Here is an 18191-nt window from a genome sequence, read left to right as displayed (position 1 = left end):
TACTCTACTAGGAACTTGAAGCCATGAATTTACCTGTAGGGCTGAGCACTCTAATACTAGGAAAAATGTATTATTACCACCATGCTTGTCATACATAGTCAGTGTCTGTTTGCCAAAGAGGATCAGCCTTGTGAATCGTGCGTGAATGGATGCGTACCAAGCCCGGTGCCTCTCAGTATTCAAACTGTGTGCATAGTGCCTCCTTTTGAGAGGATTTAGCATCCAGGAGCACTAAGTATCCCAGAGAGGAGTTTAGACTCCCTTTATTGTCCACAGAAGCAAAGACCTTTAAAGGTTGTATAAAAAGCCTAAACTCTTCATTTAAATGCTTTATATCATAGCGTGGCTACTTTTTCCAATGCCTTTTTGCAAAGTCTTTTAGTGGCAAAAAATGGTCACTAAAAGCTTGTTATTTTTAGGCACTACAATGTCTGAGCTAGGCACATGAAGCAGGTGGTCTGAATATGATCTTTTATGTCTACATATTTCTTACACTTCTCAGCTGAATTAACAAACTTTGAGAGTCCTATATCAAGCTGAAAACCACACACTTTTTTGTCTGTATTTTGTCTGAAGTAGACATGGCTGCACAATTTTTTAGTAGTATTATCTTTTAATAGTATTATGTCATGTACGTGATTTAAAATTGTGCCACTAAATAGATGTGTTGTTTAAAGGAGATGAGTATAACTAGTCCTGCATTTGACGTAACCTTCTAAAAGATATATTCAAAAAAATGTATTTGGCAGGTTATGTTCTCAGTGGATTTCCTTCTCTCTCAGAGGAGTACATGACTGTTCCACAGCAAATAGAAAAAATAAAGAATCTGAAATTAAAACCAGATGTCCTGATTAACATTAAGGTAATGTCATCTTCAGTAACTTGCTAGTAATTTTCCTAATTATTAGTAGACTCGTGTGCTGCATAAGCCAATAGATAATGTTTTCCCCTGTGCATTTGAGTATGGTATTTATTGAGGAATAATAAATTGCTGTCTTTTATATTGGAATAGAATTACACTAGTTTGTTCCATTATAAGCATTGCTCATGGAAAATAATAACCATTTCCTAAAATTTCAGTACCAGTTACAGTCTTTGCACTTCTACCAATTAGAAGATAGAGGTTTTCAAGAAAATAAAACTTTGAATAACACTATTATTATGCGATTTTTGGATATGTGTACATCTGCTATTCATGTACTTCAGGAAGAAACTTTTCACACATGAAAGTTAGAAAGCAAATTGTTTTATTTTTTACTCACCAATTGTGAAACTGCCTCTTAGTCATTATTAATTCATCTGCTTTACAAATCTCAGTGTCTTCATGAGTAGTAATGTGACATGCCAGATACTTTACAAAAGTGACTGATATAACCAGAGAAACATGAGTCATTGTTAGTGTAGGATTAAGAGGACTTTCTCAGTGTAACTTAAAATAATGGACTTGCTGGACTTGCTGGCTATGTCCATATTAGTAAACAAAACAAAAGAGGAGCACCTCTTCAAACATCAGGCCAACTCGTTTGGCAGAACACAGCTAACCTGTCTTGTTAGTCAGAATGGGGTGGCCATGTCCAGACTGCCTGCTGGGAAAGGCCCTTGGCCAATGCCAGTCTCTAGATTGTGCCCACTGGCTGATTGAGACCACTGGCTGGCCCACACCAGACTTTGCCAGACTCCATGCAGACAAAGTAAAAGTATGTATAATAATGAACAAGGGTTCAGGCCCTTCTTCTTGTAATGTTTTATTTATTATCAACTAGATTATTTCTGTCTTTTATTCTGAATGTGCAGAATGAGCTGCTGGGACAACTCTGAATAATTTGCCTCTGTTGTTGTGCTGCATTCTCAATGGGATTTTGATTCTAGTTGTCATATCTATGTGTTTTCTCAGGTGCTAAGCTTCAGTGTGTGGCCCTAGTCTATCACTTTGCCAGATTTAAGTCCGTGTTTGTTTTAATTCCCTACTTTTGAGACTTAATTTGGTTGACCATGCATAATGAAAATTTGTGAATGCCTACTTCAAACCTTTTTTTTATGCTCATGGAAAGATCTTTAAACATCAGAGAAATTTATTTTTGTGCTGCTTTTCAGGCAGTTTTTATTTTTTCAGCTACAGAAAGTCAATCTTCCTTTTAATACGAGAGAGTGAGAAATCCTGTTCTTGGGAATATATGTTGTATAGTTTCATGTGCAATAGTACAAATAGACAAGTGATACTAACTACACTAGAATGAAAACAGAATTCTTGACTTCGTGCAGTTACATCACCATCTCCTCTGGGAAGAAGACTGAAATGGAATACTCATTAAAAATCCTTGCCCCAAAGTCAAATGAATAATTTTGCCTTTGATTTCAGTGGATTCAAGTGATTTCCACAGATATATTGAAATTGTAACTGTTTTCATTATGTCAAAAAGAAAGGAAGAAGGGAGATTCTAGATAACTCTGGGAATACTGAAATACTGTCATTAGCAGACCAATTTAGAGACATTTTGTCTCTCCAAGAAAAAGGGCAGAAGATGCACCTTTGAAAAAAGAACCATATCTAATCAACTATCTCCTTCCGTATTTCAAAATGTGCTATGTCATGTAGCAGTCATGTCAGCTGTATGACTCACTATAGAAATATCCTGAAGTATTGTAATACTTCAAGGGATACCTCAGGAAATGAGTGTAGTGTGCCTATTGCTAGCAATGCAATCTCAAAAGCTCTGTATTTTCTGTAGAAATCAGTTCTCTGTTTCTGTAACAATTTGATGTTAACGACTACAATATTTTCTTGTTACTTCAGGCTTTTCATATATATTTGAAGGGTAGGTGTTAGTGATTTAGGAAGGAAGAATGATTATTTATTGTTCATTGTGCCACACCCCCAGTCCCACAGTAGAATTTTCAGGTACCCATCTTAAGACCTGTTGGAGATCTGGGGACTCCAAGTGTGTATTAATGCAAGTACAATTTAGGACAGGTCAGATAGAAGCTTTATTCAATGTGGTCATAGTGAGTGAACACTCAGACAGCATCTCCCTCTGCTAAGTGATTGAAGGGACCAAACCAGTTTTTGGTGGGGTTTTTTGTTTTGTTTTGTTTTTTTAAAAGTGAGGAAAAACAATCATTTCAGTGTTAACAAATTCAGATATCCATCCCTGGAGTGGATGGACTCCTTAAGTAGCTTGCTGACAGCTGCAATTCTAAGAAGGAATCAAACAGTATATAATGTGACAATGTAGAAAGAAGGTTCTTGGTGGCACCTATAGGAGTGGCTCATTTGGTACTGTCTTAGCTTGGAAGTGGGGAGGTGAAAACAGTCACAGACTGTTAGAATCATAGGTTCACAGAATTGCTTAGGTTGGAAAAGACCTATAAGATCATCAAGTCATGTTAGCTTTTAGTTGAAAGGAATGTTCTTTTAGTTAGAATAAACTTCTTAGCCAAACCTCTCAAATCTTAAATATTAGTGATTTGACCACCACAGACCACATACAGATTTATCCATGTTTAATGTTAAACTAAATCTATGTCTGCAGGGCTTTTTATGGAAAGACCATTACTTTTCCAGAGCTCCAAACTGCTGAACTTATTTAGCCTCTGAGACAATGGCACTAGGTTTAACAGTAGAACTCTGAGAAAGTCAGAGGCAGCTAGTAAAATTGACTGTATCTTAGAATCATAGAATCATTTAGGTTGGAAAAGACCCTTAAGATCATCGAGCCCAGCTGTAAAGCTAACCCTGCTAAGTCCACCACTAAAACATGTCCCTAAACGCCATATCTACATGTTTTTTAAATACTTCCAAGGATAGTGGCTGAACCGCTTCCCTGGGCAGCCTGTTCCAATGCCTGACAACCCTTTCTGTTAATAAATTTTTCCTAATATTCCCCCCTGGTGCAACTTGAGGCCATTTCCTTTCGTCCTATCACTTGTTACTTGTGAGAAGAGACCAACACGCTCCATGCTACAACCTCCTTTCAGGCAGTTGTAGAGAGTGATAAGGTCTCACTTCAGTCTCCTTTACTCCAGACTGAACACCCCCAGGTCCCTCAGCCAAGTCCAAACCACTTCAGCATTAATTGCAAGAGCAAACACAAGCTTGTCTGCAAAATACCTACACTTGTCATACTACAAGGTATAACTTGCATGCTAAAATATGCTTAAGTAGTGGCTATGCTCCTGACATGGAATGTAAAATGCTGATGAGGAAAAGCTATGTGAGCATTTAAGTTTGTCTTTAATATTCACTGCTTTTGGAAATTTTGTGGTTACTCAGAATGTGATTGGAGAAGTTGTTTGTGAATTCGAATATTTGCCAAACAGACAAACTGTATAGCAGTACAATAAAAACATGATTTCCTTTTAAATATTCCTTGCTAGTGTTCAGACTATGACTTATGCCAAAGAATATCAGGACAAAGGCAACACCCTGATTCAGGGCAGGTATATCAGAGGAACCAGTGGGATCCTGATGTTATTAAAAAGCATAAGAAAAAGGAAGATCAGCCTGAAGATGACAACGAAGAGGAAGATGAAGAGCAGGAAGAAGAAGAGGTGAAGATTTCAGATTTCTAAACAGTAAAGCAGAACAAATTTCAATATTCTAAAATATCACCATACTGCATTATGAATTAATTTTGTTGAACTCTAATCTTAATTTAGTTTCTGTTCTATTTTAAGAGATGTGGGATAATACTTAAGTGGTAGTTTTCAACAACAGCAAATAGTGATCATTGTATAACTTAACCCGGATTCAGTCTCTAACTTAGAAGTCACGGAATCATTTCTTGCCATAAGTTAAAAGAGTGTATCAGGATAACGGTGACTCAATATTGTCTGTTTCTTAGTCTAAGCAAATAAGAAAGTTCTTAATTTTTGTTTATTTTAGCAAGTTTTACTAGTATTTGCAGGATACTAGCTTGTTTTCTGGCTTTGGTGTTAGGCTACTACCAGCGGTTTTTCTTATTTTTTCATGAAGTTATTAATTTTGAATTCAAGTTGAATTGTTCTGGTCTGTAATGCTGGCCAGAGACTTATCAGTGCAAGCTCTAGGCACATTCATCTAAATTTGCAGAAACTACGCTTCTTCAGGATTGGATCACAGTCAGCAATCACTGGGCTAATATTCATTGCAATACTCTGGAAGGCTACTTTACTTACCTTTGAGTAAAGACAAAAATTAGCTTAGTACATTATTTTATTTCTGTATCTTGAAATATTTAACTTTTCATTTTGCAGATTGCAGAAGATCAACTTAGGACATCAGAATTTTTGAATCAATTAGTACAGAGGCCTGAAGATATTCTTGAAAATGCAGAGGAAAGACTTGGAACGTATCAGGATATAATGCTTCATCCTTTAGAAGTAAGAAAATGCAAAATAATAAGATTGTACATAACAAAAGACCTTTTAAAATATCTTGCACTATTTTCTTTTTTTTTTGTATTCGAGATCTGTTGTATGGAGGTGGACACAAGGCATGCTACAACATATCCCCAAGTTCTGAAATTTGTACAGAAATTGATGATACAAAGTTGTCATCTCTAGGTGTTGTTTCTACTCTGGAGTCAAGATAAAGTAATCCGCTTCGAATTTTGGAAGTGAAACCATACCTGCCACCACAGATGCTTCCTGGATCTAGGAAGTGGATTATTTGATCATCACCATTACCAGAGTCAATTCTAGCATGCAATCCCATAAGAAATCTGTTCTTTGTATCCATTGCCTTGCACTCCAATAGATTCCCTTCCTCACCTGCTTCATTGCCTGCAGATTTAAAAAACCTGAACATGTCCAAAGCAATAGTTTGTTCTTTTCTATTTTATCTTTTTTAAATTTTTAATCTTCTGGTACAAGCAGCTGCAAAAAACTCATGACAGTTACCTTTTATGCCCTTCAATTTCCCTATGGATTAGATAAACCTGTAGAAAAAATCGTGTAAAATTGGTATAATGTTCTTTGCTAGAGTAACAAACTTGTTACTGCTGTGAAGGGGAAAGCAAAAAATGTGATATCTTTAATCATTATACAATCTCACATGGATTTTTCGTAAGCAAACTAATGGAAAGTTGTTTAGAATAAATTAGGATGTACACCAAACTTCAACACTTTCAACACATTCCACTGGTTGGTTGGCCTTACTTAGACCTCACTAATGATAAATGTATTAGTGAACATACTTAGTAGTCCACTAATACATTAAAAGAACATAGATAGAGGTTACGATGGTGAAAATTGAAAAAAAAAAAAAAAAGCTTAGATGATGTGCAGTTTGCACTGAACTAGGATAGGTAGAAAAAACTTTGGAGGACAGACCATGATTTCTTGATAAGTTGCTAGGGTGAATTTGAGTAGAAATAAGCCTGAAATGCTACAGTTAGGGAGGAAACCTAATGAACAACTATAACGTGAAATAAATCGGCTATACCTCAGTGCTGCAGATAGTCTGCAATCTGTGGGGTTTTAGTTAGTCATAAACTGAGTCAATAAATGTGTGTGATGCTCTTGTACAAAAGCAAATATTATGGATGTACGAATAAGACCATTGTATATAAGAGAAACACAAATTATTTTTTTCTCTGTAGAAGAGTACTAGAAAGAAGTAATTAGTTATTATCTATGTCTACCAAAGATAGGACATATAATTTAATTTATAATATAGAAGCTTTAGACTACGTGCAAGGAAATTAACTCTGACCATAAGTGTAGTGAAGAGCTGGAATGGATTACCGAGAAAGTTGTAAAGTCACCTTCACTAGGCTTTTTCGGGGCTGGGGTTATACCAACATCTGCCAGGAATGGAGTGAGTGTTCTCAGTCCTCAGAGACGTTAACAATAGACGTAGGAAGCCTATTTTAGTCTAATATCTTATTTACTAGTGGGAAAATTGAAAATAAGAACAATCAAAGATATTGTTCAAATTTTACAGAAATTGAGGGCCAGGACCAAAAATGAAAAAATTGGTCTCATGGCTGGTATTTCCAAGAAATCTAATAATTGTCATTGTCAGAATTTTCCAGCAGAGACTTAAAGTAGTTAGAAGTTGAATTAACACACAAAACATTACTATATCTTGATTCATTTAGCTCTCTTGCATTTGAGCTAGGATATCTAATCTGTTTTCTGAGCCCATTGTAACTCCAATGTATGAATTCTCTCTGTATTTATCTATGACCAAATAAAAGTTCATCTCCAGAAGGTTTTATAAGACATGAGCTTCAATGTCATTATCTGGTTAACGATACTCAATTGATGGATATGTCTTTACTCTTAAACAGGACTTGATGGCTGAACAGGATTGTCAATATCTTTTTGAACTGGATGGAAATCAGCAACCAGATGATCTCTTTGTAGTAAGCAAGCTATGTACCAACTTAATTAACCTCCACTAGAAAGTAACTTCTCAGTTTTGTGGATTGTTTTCTTTATTAAGGTGTTGACAACATTTTAAGTTGTATATAAAACTCAATTACTATTAGAAAACATGATCTTTGAAATGCTTGCTCTTGTTGCTCTATTAAAACAGTTATAAGATTCACTGCACTGCCCTCAGTCTTACATATGTTACATGCAAATAATTGCAAGCAGGCTACAAACTCTGTTCCATTGTATCCATCTGTTTCTAGTGCTTTATTTTGTCTATTAGTGTAAAACATCATTACTAACATGAGCAATTAAAACATTTGTAGTATGATATATTTACATAATTGACTTATTTTGTGTTAATGTCTAAAATAATGACAGAAAATTTATAACCTTTGATATTGCTTTACAGTGTAATAGAAGAACTTCATTCTTTTCCATTTGACAATTCTGCTGAGTGCTTGTGTCTAGATTTTTAGCTCATAATATAGCAATTCATTCTCCCTATTAAAAAGGCTATAGTGGTAGAATTTGAAGATAAATAATCTTATCCTGTGCCTCCGAAATAAGAGTCACTTCAAATCAGAACCTAAATTATGGGGTTGAAAATTAAGTGAGAGATTGTCTTTGACAGTGTAGGAAGTGAGCTGCTCCTGCAGTTTGCCCTCTGTTGTTTGAAACAAATTGAATCAGTTATAATTCTGTAAATATTATTGCAATTTATGCTTACCTTTGCTACCAAGAGTAGTCCTATGAGGAAAAAAACCCACTAATTTTGCAGAGATGGAACATAAAATTTCCTCATTTACGATCTGTTTGCGAACAGTACAACAGATTTATAGCAAAGGCAATCAAGTTGTGTCATGATTCTGACCATCTTACCTGTGAGTAAGGCAAAGACCTACTATGAAACTATTCCAAACATGATAAAATTTGCTTTTTAATTTAAAGAACACTTGCATTCAAGTAAGATTACATTCAGAAAATACTTCAATTAAATTCAATATCATCTGATTCTCATTGGCAGACATCTGGCTTAAGTATTTTTTCAATAAATTACCCTAAGCTGTATTACTTCCAAGTGGGCATAATCTGGTGTCCTAAAGAGGTTTTCCTCCTTTTCAGATTGGAGTTCATCTGAATACTTCCACTGCTTTGTGAGAAAGAATCTTTCACAGCCTATTCCTTTGGAAGGCTTAGGAGTCACAGCATAATGAGGAGATATAAAGGCTGTGATCCAGTATTTCACGCTGCCTGTATCTACCAAATAGCTTGTTAGAACTCAACTCAATAACTAGCTTGACTCCAAGCTAGAAATTGGCCCTTAGTGTATATGTAACCATTATATAAATAATAACTTACCATTTCAAAAATACTTCGGGGGTTCTTGCGGCTCATAGAAGCAGTTCTGATTGGCACTAATCAAGACTTATTTTCTCCGCAGTCGGTGGTAGTTCGACTTCAGTCTCTGGGTGTTCAAAATGGAGCTCCTATAACTAGACTTCAAAGTCAGGAGGAAGAAATGCTGGAGACACTGGAAAATGTAAGTTCGCTTTTCTGAAATGTGATTGATTGTAATAATTATAAACATATTTTTTATTTTCTGCTGTAAGCTTATATTATAACATCTTTGTTTCACAGCAACCAGTTTGTTTTACCATGCAATAGGGGCATTTTTTGAGCCTTGATTTTGCAGAAATGTGAATTTAAGATAATTCTGGGAGTGAAAAAAATGTTAGGAGATTATAATAAAATTTTGAACAAAATGTTTGTTTTAGCAATAGAGGAAGAATGAATTCTTTCCAAGAAAATAAAGAAACTTTAGCCAAAGGATAACAATCTCAGCACCTGACTGTTAGCTCAGTCTTTACTCTCTTTCCAAATGAGAAACAAATTTAGCAACATCCTACATAGCTGAAATCACATACATTGTATTTCCTGTAATTAATTAGAACATGACAAGTTAGCGCTGAATTTTTCTGAATCATTACTATTGTTGTTTGTATCCCTTCCAAGCAAAACTGAAAACCAGAAGTCTTTGCATAAGTGTCTTCACCTATATTCACTTGTAGTCATCTTTCCTGTTTCTTAAACAAAATTTTGAATAGATGAATGGTACCGTAACTGGGAGACCTCACCATATGTTTTCAGAGAAACACTCCTCCCTTCACTTTTCTGTTTTCTCAGTCCCTGACAAATTCACAAGTGAAGGACTTTCTGTGTCAGAGGTCATCTGTCTTTATTATTTAGTTAGCCTCTGTGTTTGTGTTAGTCTGTGTGTAAGCTTTTAGCATCCACAGTGTTTGGGCCAAGGAGTTCTGCAGCTTAACTGGACATTATACACAGAATTGCTTCCCATTATGTTGAACCTGCCACCTTTTAGCTCAGTGTCCTCTTGTTGATATGCAAAAGCTGGTAAATAGCTTCGTTCTCTGTATCTGCGCTCTGATAACTCACAATATCAGACTTCTTTCCTGTTCTTATGCAGCTGTCCTGTTCCCAGACTGTAGAGTTTCAGTCTACTTAATCTTAGTTCTTCTCACCTAAAAATCTTTTCGTGTGTTTGATCAGTCATATCACCTTTTTTTGAAAGTTTTCCAATTCTACTGCATACTGTTTGAGATTAGGGTAGCAGAAGGCATAGAGCAGTAATGATAAGGACAGGATATATACAATAAAAAAATAAACCTTTATCTTCTATTCTCTCTTAGCTAAACAGTCTTAACATTCAGGTTGGTTTTCTGACTGCTCTTGGGCATTGACCAGATGTTTTCATGGAAGTATTTATTATAATTCCAAGATAATTCTTGAGTAGTGACAGTCAATGACAAGTCATCATTTTCTGTGTAAAACTGCTATTTTAATGCCTGGCTTCCTAGATTCTGAAAGTCCTTCTGCAGTTCTTCACATCCAGCACTTGTTTGTACTATTCTGAATAATTTGGTGTCATCATAAACTTTAGGATTCACTCACTATTCAACTTCTGTAAAAGGTCTATTAAACTTACTCCTATCACATGACATTTCTGCATGCCTAAAAGAGATATTTTGGCCTTGCTTTTCTCCCACACAGACCATTGTCCTTTCTTCATCCCCTTTAGAAGAAATCTTGGCCATTTTCTGTTGTCTTCGATAAATGGCTGTTTTGTACCTCTTTGTTGTTTTAAACTTCCAACAATAGTAAACAAAGCCTACAGGAACTATTTGAAGTACTATTTTTATTAAGTAAAATAGAAAAATTAAATAGTTTCTGCTTAAAATTTTCCTACAATTCTGAAATACATAATTTTAAAAATATATTCTAAGAAGTATTATGTGGGTTTCTTTTTAGATTTGCTTATTTTCCAACAAAATATTTCAAAAAGAGGCTAAGAACAAGGCATACATAGCTTCAGATAAAAATTACAAATGCTGTTGCTGCTGTTTTAATTAACAGGATGAACTTCTCCGGGTTCTGTCATCTTACAAACTAATAGCACCCAGATACCGATGGCGTAGAAGCAGGTGGGGGCAGGCATGTCCTGTGGCTCTAAAGGAAGGTGATATTGTAATGGGAAGCCCAGACTTGGCTGTCAGGTTAGCAGAATATGACACTTTTTATTTTTATTTCTATTTTATAAGATAACGGTCTATATCTGTTAGCTTCTCTTCTGTTTTAAGTTTTCTAGGTAAAATGTATGTACTGTCATCCCCAGAGGCACTGAAAACATTTATGTTGAATCCACGGCCTTACCTGTTACCACCAATGCCACTTCCTCCTTGTAAAGTACTGGTATTTGGTCCTCCATTGTCAGGAAGAACAACTATTTGTAACCTAATTGCACACAAATATAAAGGAAAGGTAGGTTTATAAATGTCTTATGTAACAAGGGTATCAGCTGAGGTTTGGGAATCAGTTAAGCACATTCTTATTCCTGTTGTGTTATTAACATACACGCTGAAACATATGGATCACATAGTAATTTAGTGAAATTCATTTATAGAAAAGTAGATGAATTTCAAAAATATTTCCATTTACCCTCTATGTAACACAAATATTTATGTGTCAGTTATTTGTCTTAGCGTAAGAATACTATGAATAACTTTCGTAAATGCAAATTAGATTTTTTTTTTCCTCAAAAACCCCTGCACTTTTGAATTACATGGATTTTTTTCTGAAATTTGCAGAGATCTTCCAAATTAATTTTATTGTATAGAAGTTGGATCAGGTGCTATATTTCTCTTCTGTGATGTTTTTATTTTTTCAAACCATTTCACTAGGTTCTTGATATGGACGAACTCATTCAACCCCATATGGAAGAATCAAGAAAAGAAAACATTGAGCAAGTGCGAAGGGATACAGTAGAAAAGGCTATAACAGCAGTGAAAAAAAGGTTGGAATTAGAAAAACAGTCAGGAGAATCAGGTGAATAAGGTGTTACATGGTCTTTGAAACCATCTTATTTGCTTTGGGTTATTTAACTGAAGCAATTGCTTTCACTTTGACTTATAAAATATTACAGAAGTTGTTATGGTTGTTGTGCATCAGTGCAGGGAACAGCTGAGTAGAATTCAGTATTTTCGATGTTATATATAAATCCTCCAAAGCTGAGGGCCACAAGTATGTAAGAAAGAGTTTTATGAGCTGTTTTTGAAAGAAGAAATTCGTTCTCACTGTTACTGCTTGGAAACTTTCCATTTGACTGAATTTTTGACAAGTTAAATCTCTGCAAAATTGAAATTTTCTTCAAGAAAGCAGCTTGTCAGCTAGGCTGCTGTGAATCCACAATCTACAGATTTTCCACTTTGGAGCAGCCTTCCAGGTGTGCTGTCTCAGATGGCACATTCACAAGACTTTCCACCTCTGGTCACATTTAGAGCTCTTAAGCTGCCCAGGTTTTTTGCAACTTGATGAATTCAGAAAATATTTTGAAAAGGTGAAAATAACATGTTCTTTTAATATCTGTTAAACAAAAATTTGATTTTCTTCTTGCTGGAAATTTTTTTTTTCAAAATTATTTCTTTTGAAATGAAAATTTTCCATTGAATTGGAATTGCCTTTTCCAGTTAGCTCTAGTTATGGTTCAAATGGGCAATCAGGCCATTTTGCCTTACTCTACTAAGCGAGGAATCACTGTATTTGACTTACTCATGGGTAGATACAAATCTGACAAGAAGTCAGTATATTCCTCCTCAAAGCATAGAAACTGACAGTGAAACAAAAAACATTGGTCTTTCAATAAGAATAATCGTGAACTGTGACACCAAAATTAAAACCACTGAACAGTGTTATGTTCCAGATTCCTGGCTTTGTAAATACTTTTGAGGACAGATATGTGGAATCATAGCAGGATTAGTGAGAACTTAACCTTAATTAATAACATTGGAGAGCTCAAGCAATTTTATTGCAAAATGGAACTGCAAACAGGTGAAGGATGTAGATTGTCATAGAAAATAAGAAAGCTTCAGAAGGTGAAATTAAATAGTTTTAGAAGCTTGACTCTAGATCTGGAGGTAACTATCCCAGAAATTATTTCCTATTCCTAACAAGATTATTTAGTTAATTACATTGTAAATTCTGCCTTTTGAGAGAATTACAGAGAATCACTAAAAAATATGCAAAATACATATATCAGTTTAATTAGGTAAATGGCCCCCTGACTGTCCTGAGTGCTCCCAAGTCCAGTTCAGGGCTATACAGTGAGGCAATGAAATTCCACTGAAGTCCCCAGAGTTTCTGCCAGAGTAGGTCAGGAGATTGAAGCAGGTGGTGCTGAGGACTCAATATCCATGTTATGCACAGAGGACTTTCAGACTGGCTATATTGTGGGCTCATGGGCTGAACACTTAATGGTTTCAGCATAGTAAATGTACATCTGGAAAGAATAAATTAGTTTGCATGTTCTAAGCCTGCTCTGCCGTGTGTACTAAAGCACAGGAAGGATCAGGAGATTCGCTTAAAACATCCTCTTCTGATTAAAATTCAAAAGGTAGCATATACATGCTCAGAGAGTCCCAGTCTATTCATGCTTATATGACATCCAGCTCAAGCAGAACCACATTGTTCTGTTTGGGGAGAAAATAGGGGAGGGCATTGAATCTGTTGAACTGAAGATGTGTTCGGGACTTGTGTATTTGTTAACTCCTTTCTGGCTTTTGTCATATTTCTTATCTCTTTTCTTCTAAGGGAAGAAACAGGCATATAAAACCAGGTACTACCAGAGAGCCATTTGTGTATCACAGGCTGATGGGTACTAGTTTTGCCTTCTCTAGGGCTGGAAAAGTGCTTGTGATTCCTAGGAGGTGCGTTGGGGGATTCTACAGATTGAGAGGCTGCAGGTGAAGAGCAGACTGACATGGAGCTGGTTTAGTCAGATGGATTTTGTGCTGTAGTATTTGTATAAAAGGATTTTCTACTGATCTAGTTTTCTGTGAATTTAATATGATTTCATAACTATAGAAGATTTGCAAGAACATAGTAGTGTGAAAGAAGCAGATGATTCTGAAGAAACCACTAAAACCGGAGAGGGAATAAGCTTGGAAGAGGAGAGTACTATAGAATCTGCCATCATCGAAAAACGTAAAGTAAATCTTAACTATTTTGAGCATTTCATTCCATGCTTCCAGTGTGTCTTGCAAATTAAAAAGTGAAAGATAATTTTTTTCCTCATTTACACTTGTAGGACTATTTTAATTTTTTTCCTTGTTGCTGATACTGTTGTTTTGAGAAGCCTAAAATGAAATGGTTAATTTAGCCATTGAAAGATGTTAACCCATTAATACCACGTTAGTGTACAGGGGAAAAAACTCCCACTGAGACCTTTGCAGGATCCAAGCATGTATTTTGACGAAAAGTTTGGTGTTTTCACTTGCATATCTTTTTATAGCATAAGACCATTTCAGAATTTTTTAATAGATAAGGAGAACAAGTGTTAATTCATGCACACAAAAATAAGTGAAGATGGGGTCTGAATTCAGGAGTGGGATTTTTTGCCACTTGAATACGAGGAATTTAAAAGTACACTAAGTTTTAATTAACCCATGGAAATATACTTAAACAAATAAAATGTGTCTAAGCCTGACATGGTTGACAAATAGTAGTATTTTTTCATGCAGAACAGGCTGACATTTCATCTAAGCCAAGGAAGATACATTATTAGGTAGGTCCAATTAATGGACATGAATGAAATATATTTATAAGTATCTAAATTAGCAATAAAATAAATGTGGATTCTAGGTAGTTTTTACAAATTTCTTTGTCTTTTTGAAAGAAAGCATTTGTTCCTTCAATTATATTCTTCCTTTAATTTAACATTCTATACCAGCAAGAGATATTGAAGCAAGCACTAAAGAAAGATCTATTTCTTGAACTGGAGAAGTAGAATATAACATCTTTAGTAGAATAGAATATCTGCTTCATTTTGGGTTTGGACTGGGTTGAGTTATTTTGCAGAATGGAAACACTTAGTAAGATATCGTCACTTTCTCAGGGAGCTCGTATCTTGGCAAAAATAACCTGCTAATGTGTAAATTTGTGTGTGTAAAAAGTGTCAACACAATTAGTGAACAATCTCAGCATAATTATAGAAAGTAAACATGGCATTTTTTCCAAATTATGCTCTTCACAGAGTAGATATGGCAGTTGCTTACAACAGTTCTTCACCAAATTTTATCAAATTAGTATGTTAACTATGAACTAATTGTGAGTGTTCCTTAATTTTTTTTAAAACAATTACAGTCCATTGTGTCTGCAATTAATAACAAAATATGGATCCAACACAAACATTTTGTGCACCTTAGGGAGTGCAGGCTTCTTGATTGTTGACAATCTACTGTGTTGATCTATGATTTGGGTTGATTTTTAAATTAATCTGGTCAACCTTTTGATTTAGGAGTCAAAGAGTAATCAAATCAAAGGAAATTCTCAGGTGCTGCAGGTGCCCGATTGTTCTAGTACACAAATGCAATTCAATTCATGTTGAAATAATATTTCACTTAGTGGTAGAAAATACCATGCTATTTAAAAGGACTTTTTTGCTGCAATGAGAGAACAAACCAAGATCTTAAAATTTATCTTTATGAAATACCCTCTAGAACTGCACTCAAAAGAACTGGTATTTGATTCTTTCTCATAACCATTATGTAATATTGCTTAAAATGACTGCTGCACTGTAATTATGAAGTGGCTGGATTTAATTGCCTAACAGTTATTCCCAATCAGAGGAAATGAGTATTTCAGAATTTTGCGAAGTGCTTTAAAAAAATGTATATTGTTAGGAATGTCAGAGATAACTGCCGACCACCCGGAAGTTCAAGCAATGGTAGAAGAAGCCATAAAAAATGCATCACTCTCCAAAGTTACAGTGTCACCTGAAATATATGCTGAAGTACTGGAGAGAGCTATTGCAGAGGTAAAACTATAAGTATTTTGTACCATTTTTTTTCTAAGAGCAACCTGTAACAATTTATACATTATTGATATATATTCTTAATTGTTCTTTTGAAAGATCTGTTTAGTTTATATCACATAATCTCAAAGCTTACGTAGGACTGAGAAGAGACTGAGCAAGATCATGAAAGACAAATGTATTGAGGACTACTATATATATCAAAATTATTTCTGTCTTGCAAAGTACCTGGGACAGAAATTGTTAAAGGCTGGGAAAATCGTCTAAGGGAAGTATCACTGTATACTTGCCCTATTCTTATACTTTTAGTCACTATTAGAGAGCTCAACACCAGATACAAGTGTTTGAAAAGGATTGTATATGAAGGTTTGCCCAAGAATCTTGAACTGTTTTAAATTTCTTCACTGGTTTGTAACTATTGAAATTGGAATCTAAATTCTTTTTAGATTACCTTAAAAAATCACTGACACATTTATCTCTTTATTGTTTAAAATGTTTTTATTTCATTCAGGCATACAAAGTTATAAATGTTTTTTATTGACAGGAAATGACAATAGGGAAAAATCATAATATTCAGAAAATAATTTTGTATTGTACAGTCTTTTTGAACAGCTCACAGACTATCTCAGTCTTTTTATGTTACTGAACCTGACATTTTATAACAGCTTATGAAGACAAACAAAGACAGGTTCCCTGGTGCTCCAGAAAAAGGAGGATGGGTAGTGGATAACTACCCTCTGTCGGCAGATCACTGGTCAGCTTTATCAGAAAAAGGACTTTTGCCTGACACTGTAGTCTGTCTGAAGAATACAGAAAAAGATGGTTAGTAAATGCACACTAATGAAGCTTAATCTTTTCTTTTTTCTATGTTGGTATCTGTACATAAAGCACGCTTACAAGGAAAACTAGTAGTTGTATTCCATTTATAAAGTTTCAGGGGTCTAGAGAAGGAAGAATCCAGTGAATCAACAAGGGCACCCCAAATTTCTTACAATTTGGATTAAGGGAATTACACAGAATTGAAAACCAGAAAACTTTACAAAAGCGGTAAAGAAAATGCCTCCTGTTTATAATCCTATTTACAATTTCCTCCTGCTTACAATCAGCAGTAAATGCCACTGTACTCTTGCAGTTTCAGACTTTTGTATTCTGTGTCTGGCTGGCCACCAGCTTGCTATGTGGCTCTTAGTCTAATTTCCCTGCCAGCACATTGGTTTCCCCACTTGCAAAATCAGGTTATAGATACAAACTTTCTATGCTTCAGAGAAAAGGGGGGGGAGAAATACCTGTATGCAGGTGTATCCTGTTCCTCATCCTGGAGTCAAAAGGAGTTGAACGACTTCTTATCCAAATTGATACAATAGTTTAGTACCTGTAAATTCAGAGGAAGGGATTTTTACTGTATTGTTTCAAGCAAGAAGGAACGCATGAAAAACTGAACAAGTTCATACACTGCTAAAAGTTTTGCCTGCCAAATCATGTCTTAATGGATTATGCCTGCTTGATCGATACCACACCACAAGTTTCATTGCCTCGTGGCAATGTTTGATCATTCAACTGTTCAACCCAGTCTATTATCAAAAGGTCTTTCAGTAGTAGAAACTTCCCTTCAAGAAAGGAATAATAGGCCTATTCATACTTAGTTCAAGAAAGCTCAGTAACTGTCTAGTATTAGAATCAGTCCAGAGAGCTTTTCAAACCCTTGTCCCTGAGTATAAAAATCAACCTGGGGCAAATCAAGATTACGCAGTTTATTCACAACAGATTTTTTTTTTTTTTTTTTTTAAAGGTGCTTTTCAGAAGCATGGCATCTTTATAAGCTGATCATCCTCACAACTCAGCTACTGCACCTAAACTACTTGGTCACATAGCTTTGTGAAATTTCCTAACACCTAAAACACCTTCACTAAAAGTCTTCCAGCGTGGCTGGACAGACTGAACATTTCTATGAGAAAGTTCTAGATCCGGTGTTTGTCAGAAAATGGTATTTGCTGTTCCTGTCATTCAAGAAGGCCTCATCTGAGATACTTCCAGAAAGAACTTAAGGACAAATTACATTTCCATGCCTCATCTTTGCTTCTGAGACATTTCAAGCATATTGAAATGTTCATGAACCTGGTTTCTGGGACATGGTGCATTGTGTTTTCTTATAACGACAAAAAACACCTTATTCATGTAGTTGGCATGCAGTGTATTAAATAACAAACAGCAGGAGTCAAGCTCTAGCCATTTCTGCAGGGAGAAGACTATAGAATCATAGAATGTCCCGAGTTGGAAGGACCCACAAGGATCATTGAGTCCAACTGCCCCTGCATATGGCAACCCCACAGTTCACACCATGTGTCTGAGGATGTTGTCCAGTCTCTTCTTGAACACTGTCAGGCTTAGGGCTGTGACACCTCCCTGGGGAGCCTGTTCCAGTGCTCCACCACTCTCTGGGGGAAGAAGC

General features: G+C 35.5%; 1 protein-coding gene across 1 annotated transcript in view; it reads left to right on the top strand.

Moving 5' to 3' along the window:
* Positions 1-18191, top strand: part of AK9 (adenylate kinase 9) — a 71434-nt gene that overhangs the window by 8133 nt on the left and 45110 nt on the right. The window contains exons 5-14 of the mRNA XM_065632183.1: positions 750-862; positions 4375-4548; positions 5233-5358; positions 7272-7346; positions 8801-8899; positions 10792-10931; positions 11016-11196; positions 11616-11760; positions 15612-15745; positions 16408-16564. Coding sequence (XP_065488255.1) covers positions 750-862; positions 4375-4548; positions 5233-5358; positions 7272-7346; positions 8801-8899; positions 10792-10931; positions 11016-11196; positions 11616-11760; positions 15612-15745; positions 16408-16564 — 1344 coding nt within the window. The remainder of the gene's footprint in view (positions 1-749; positions 863-4374; positions 4549-5232; positions 5359-7271; positions 7347-8800; positions 8900-10791; positions 10932-11015; positions 11197-11615; positions 11761-15611; positions 15746-16407; positions 16565-18191) is intronic.

The sequence above is a fragment of the Caloenas nicobarica genome, chromosome 3, assembly GCF_036013445.1.
Source record: "Caloenas nicobarica isolate bCalNic1 chromosome 3, bCalNic1.hap1, whole genome shotgun sequence".
Taxonomy (NCBI): Eukaryota; Metazoa; Chordata; class Aves; order Columbiformes; family Columbidae; genus Caloenas; species Caloenas nicobarica.
Note: the sequence above shows the minus strand (reverse complement) of the source record. Positions and strands in the feature narration are given on the sequence as shown.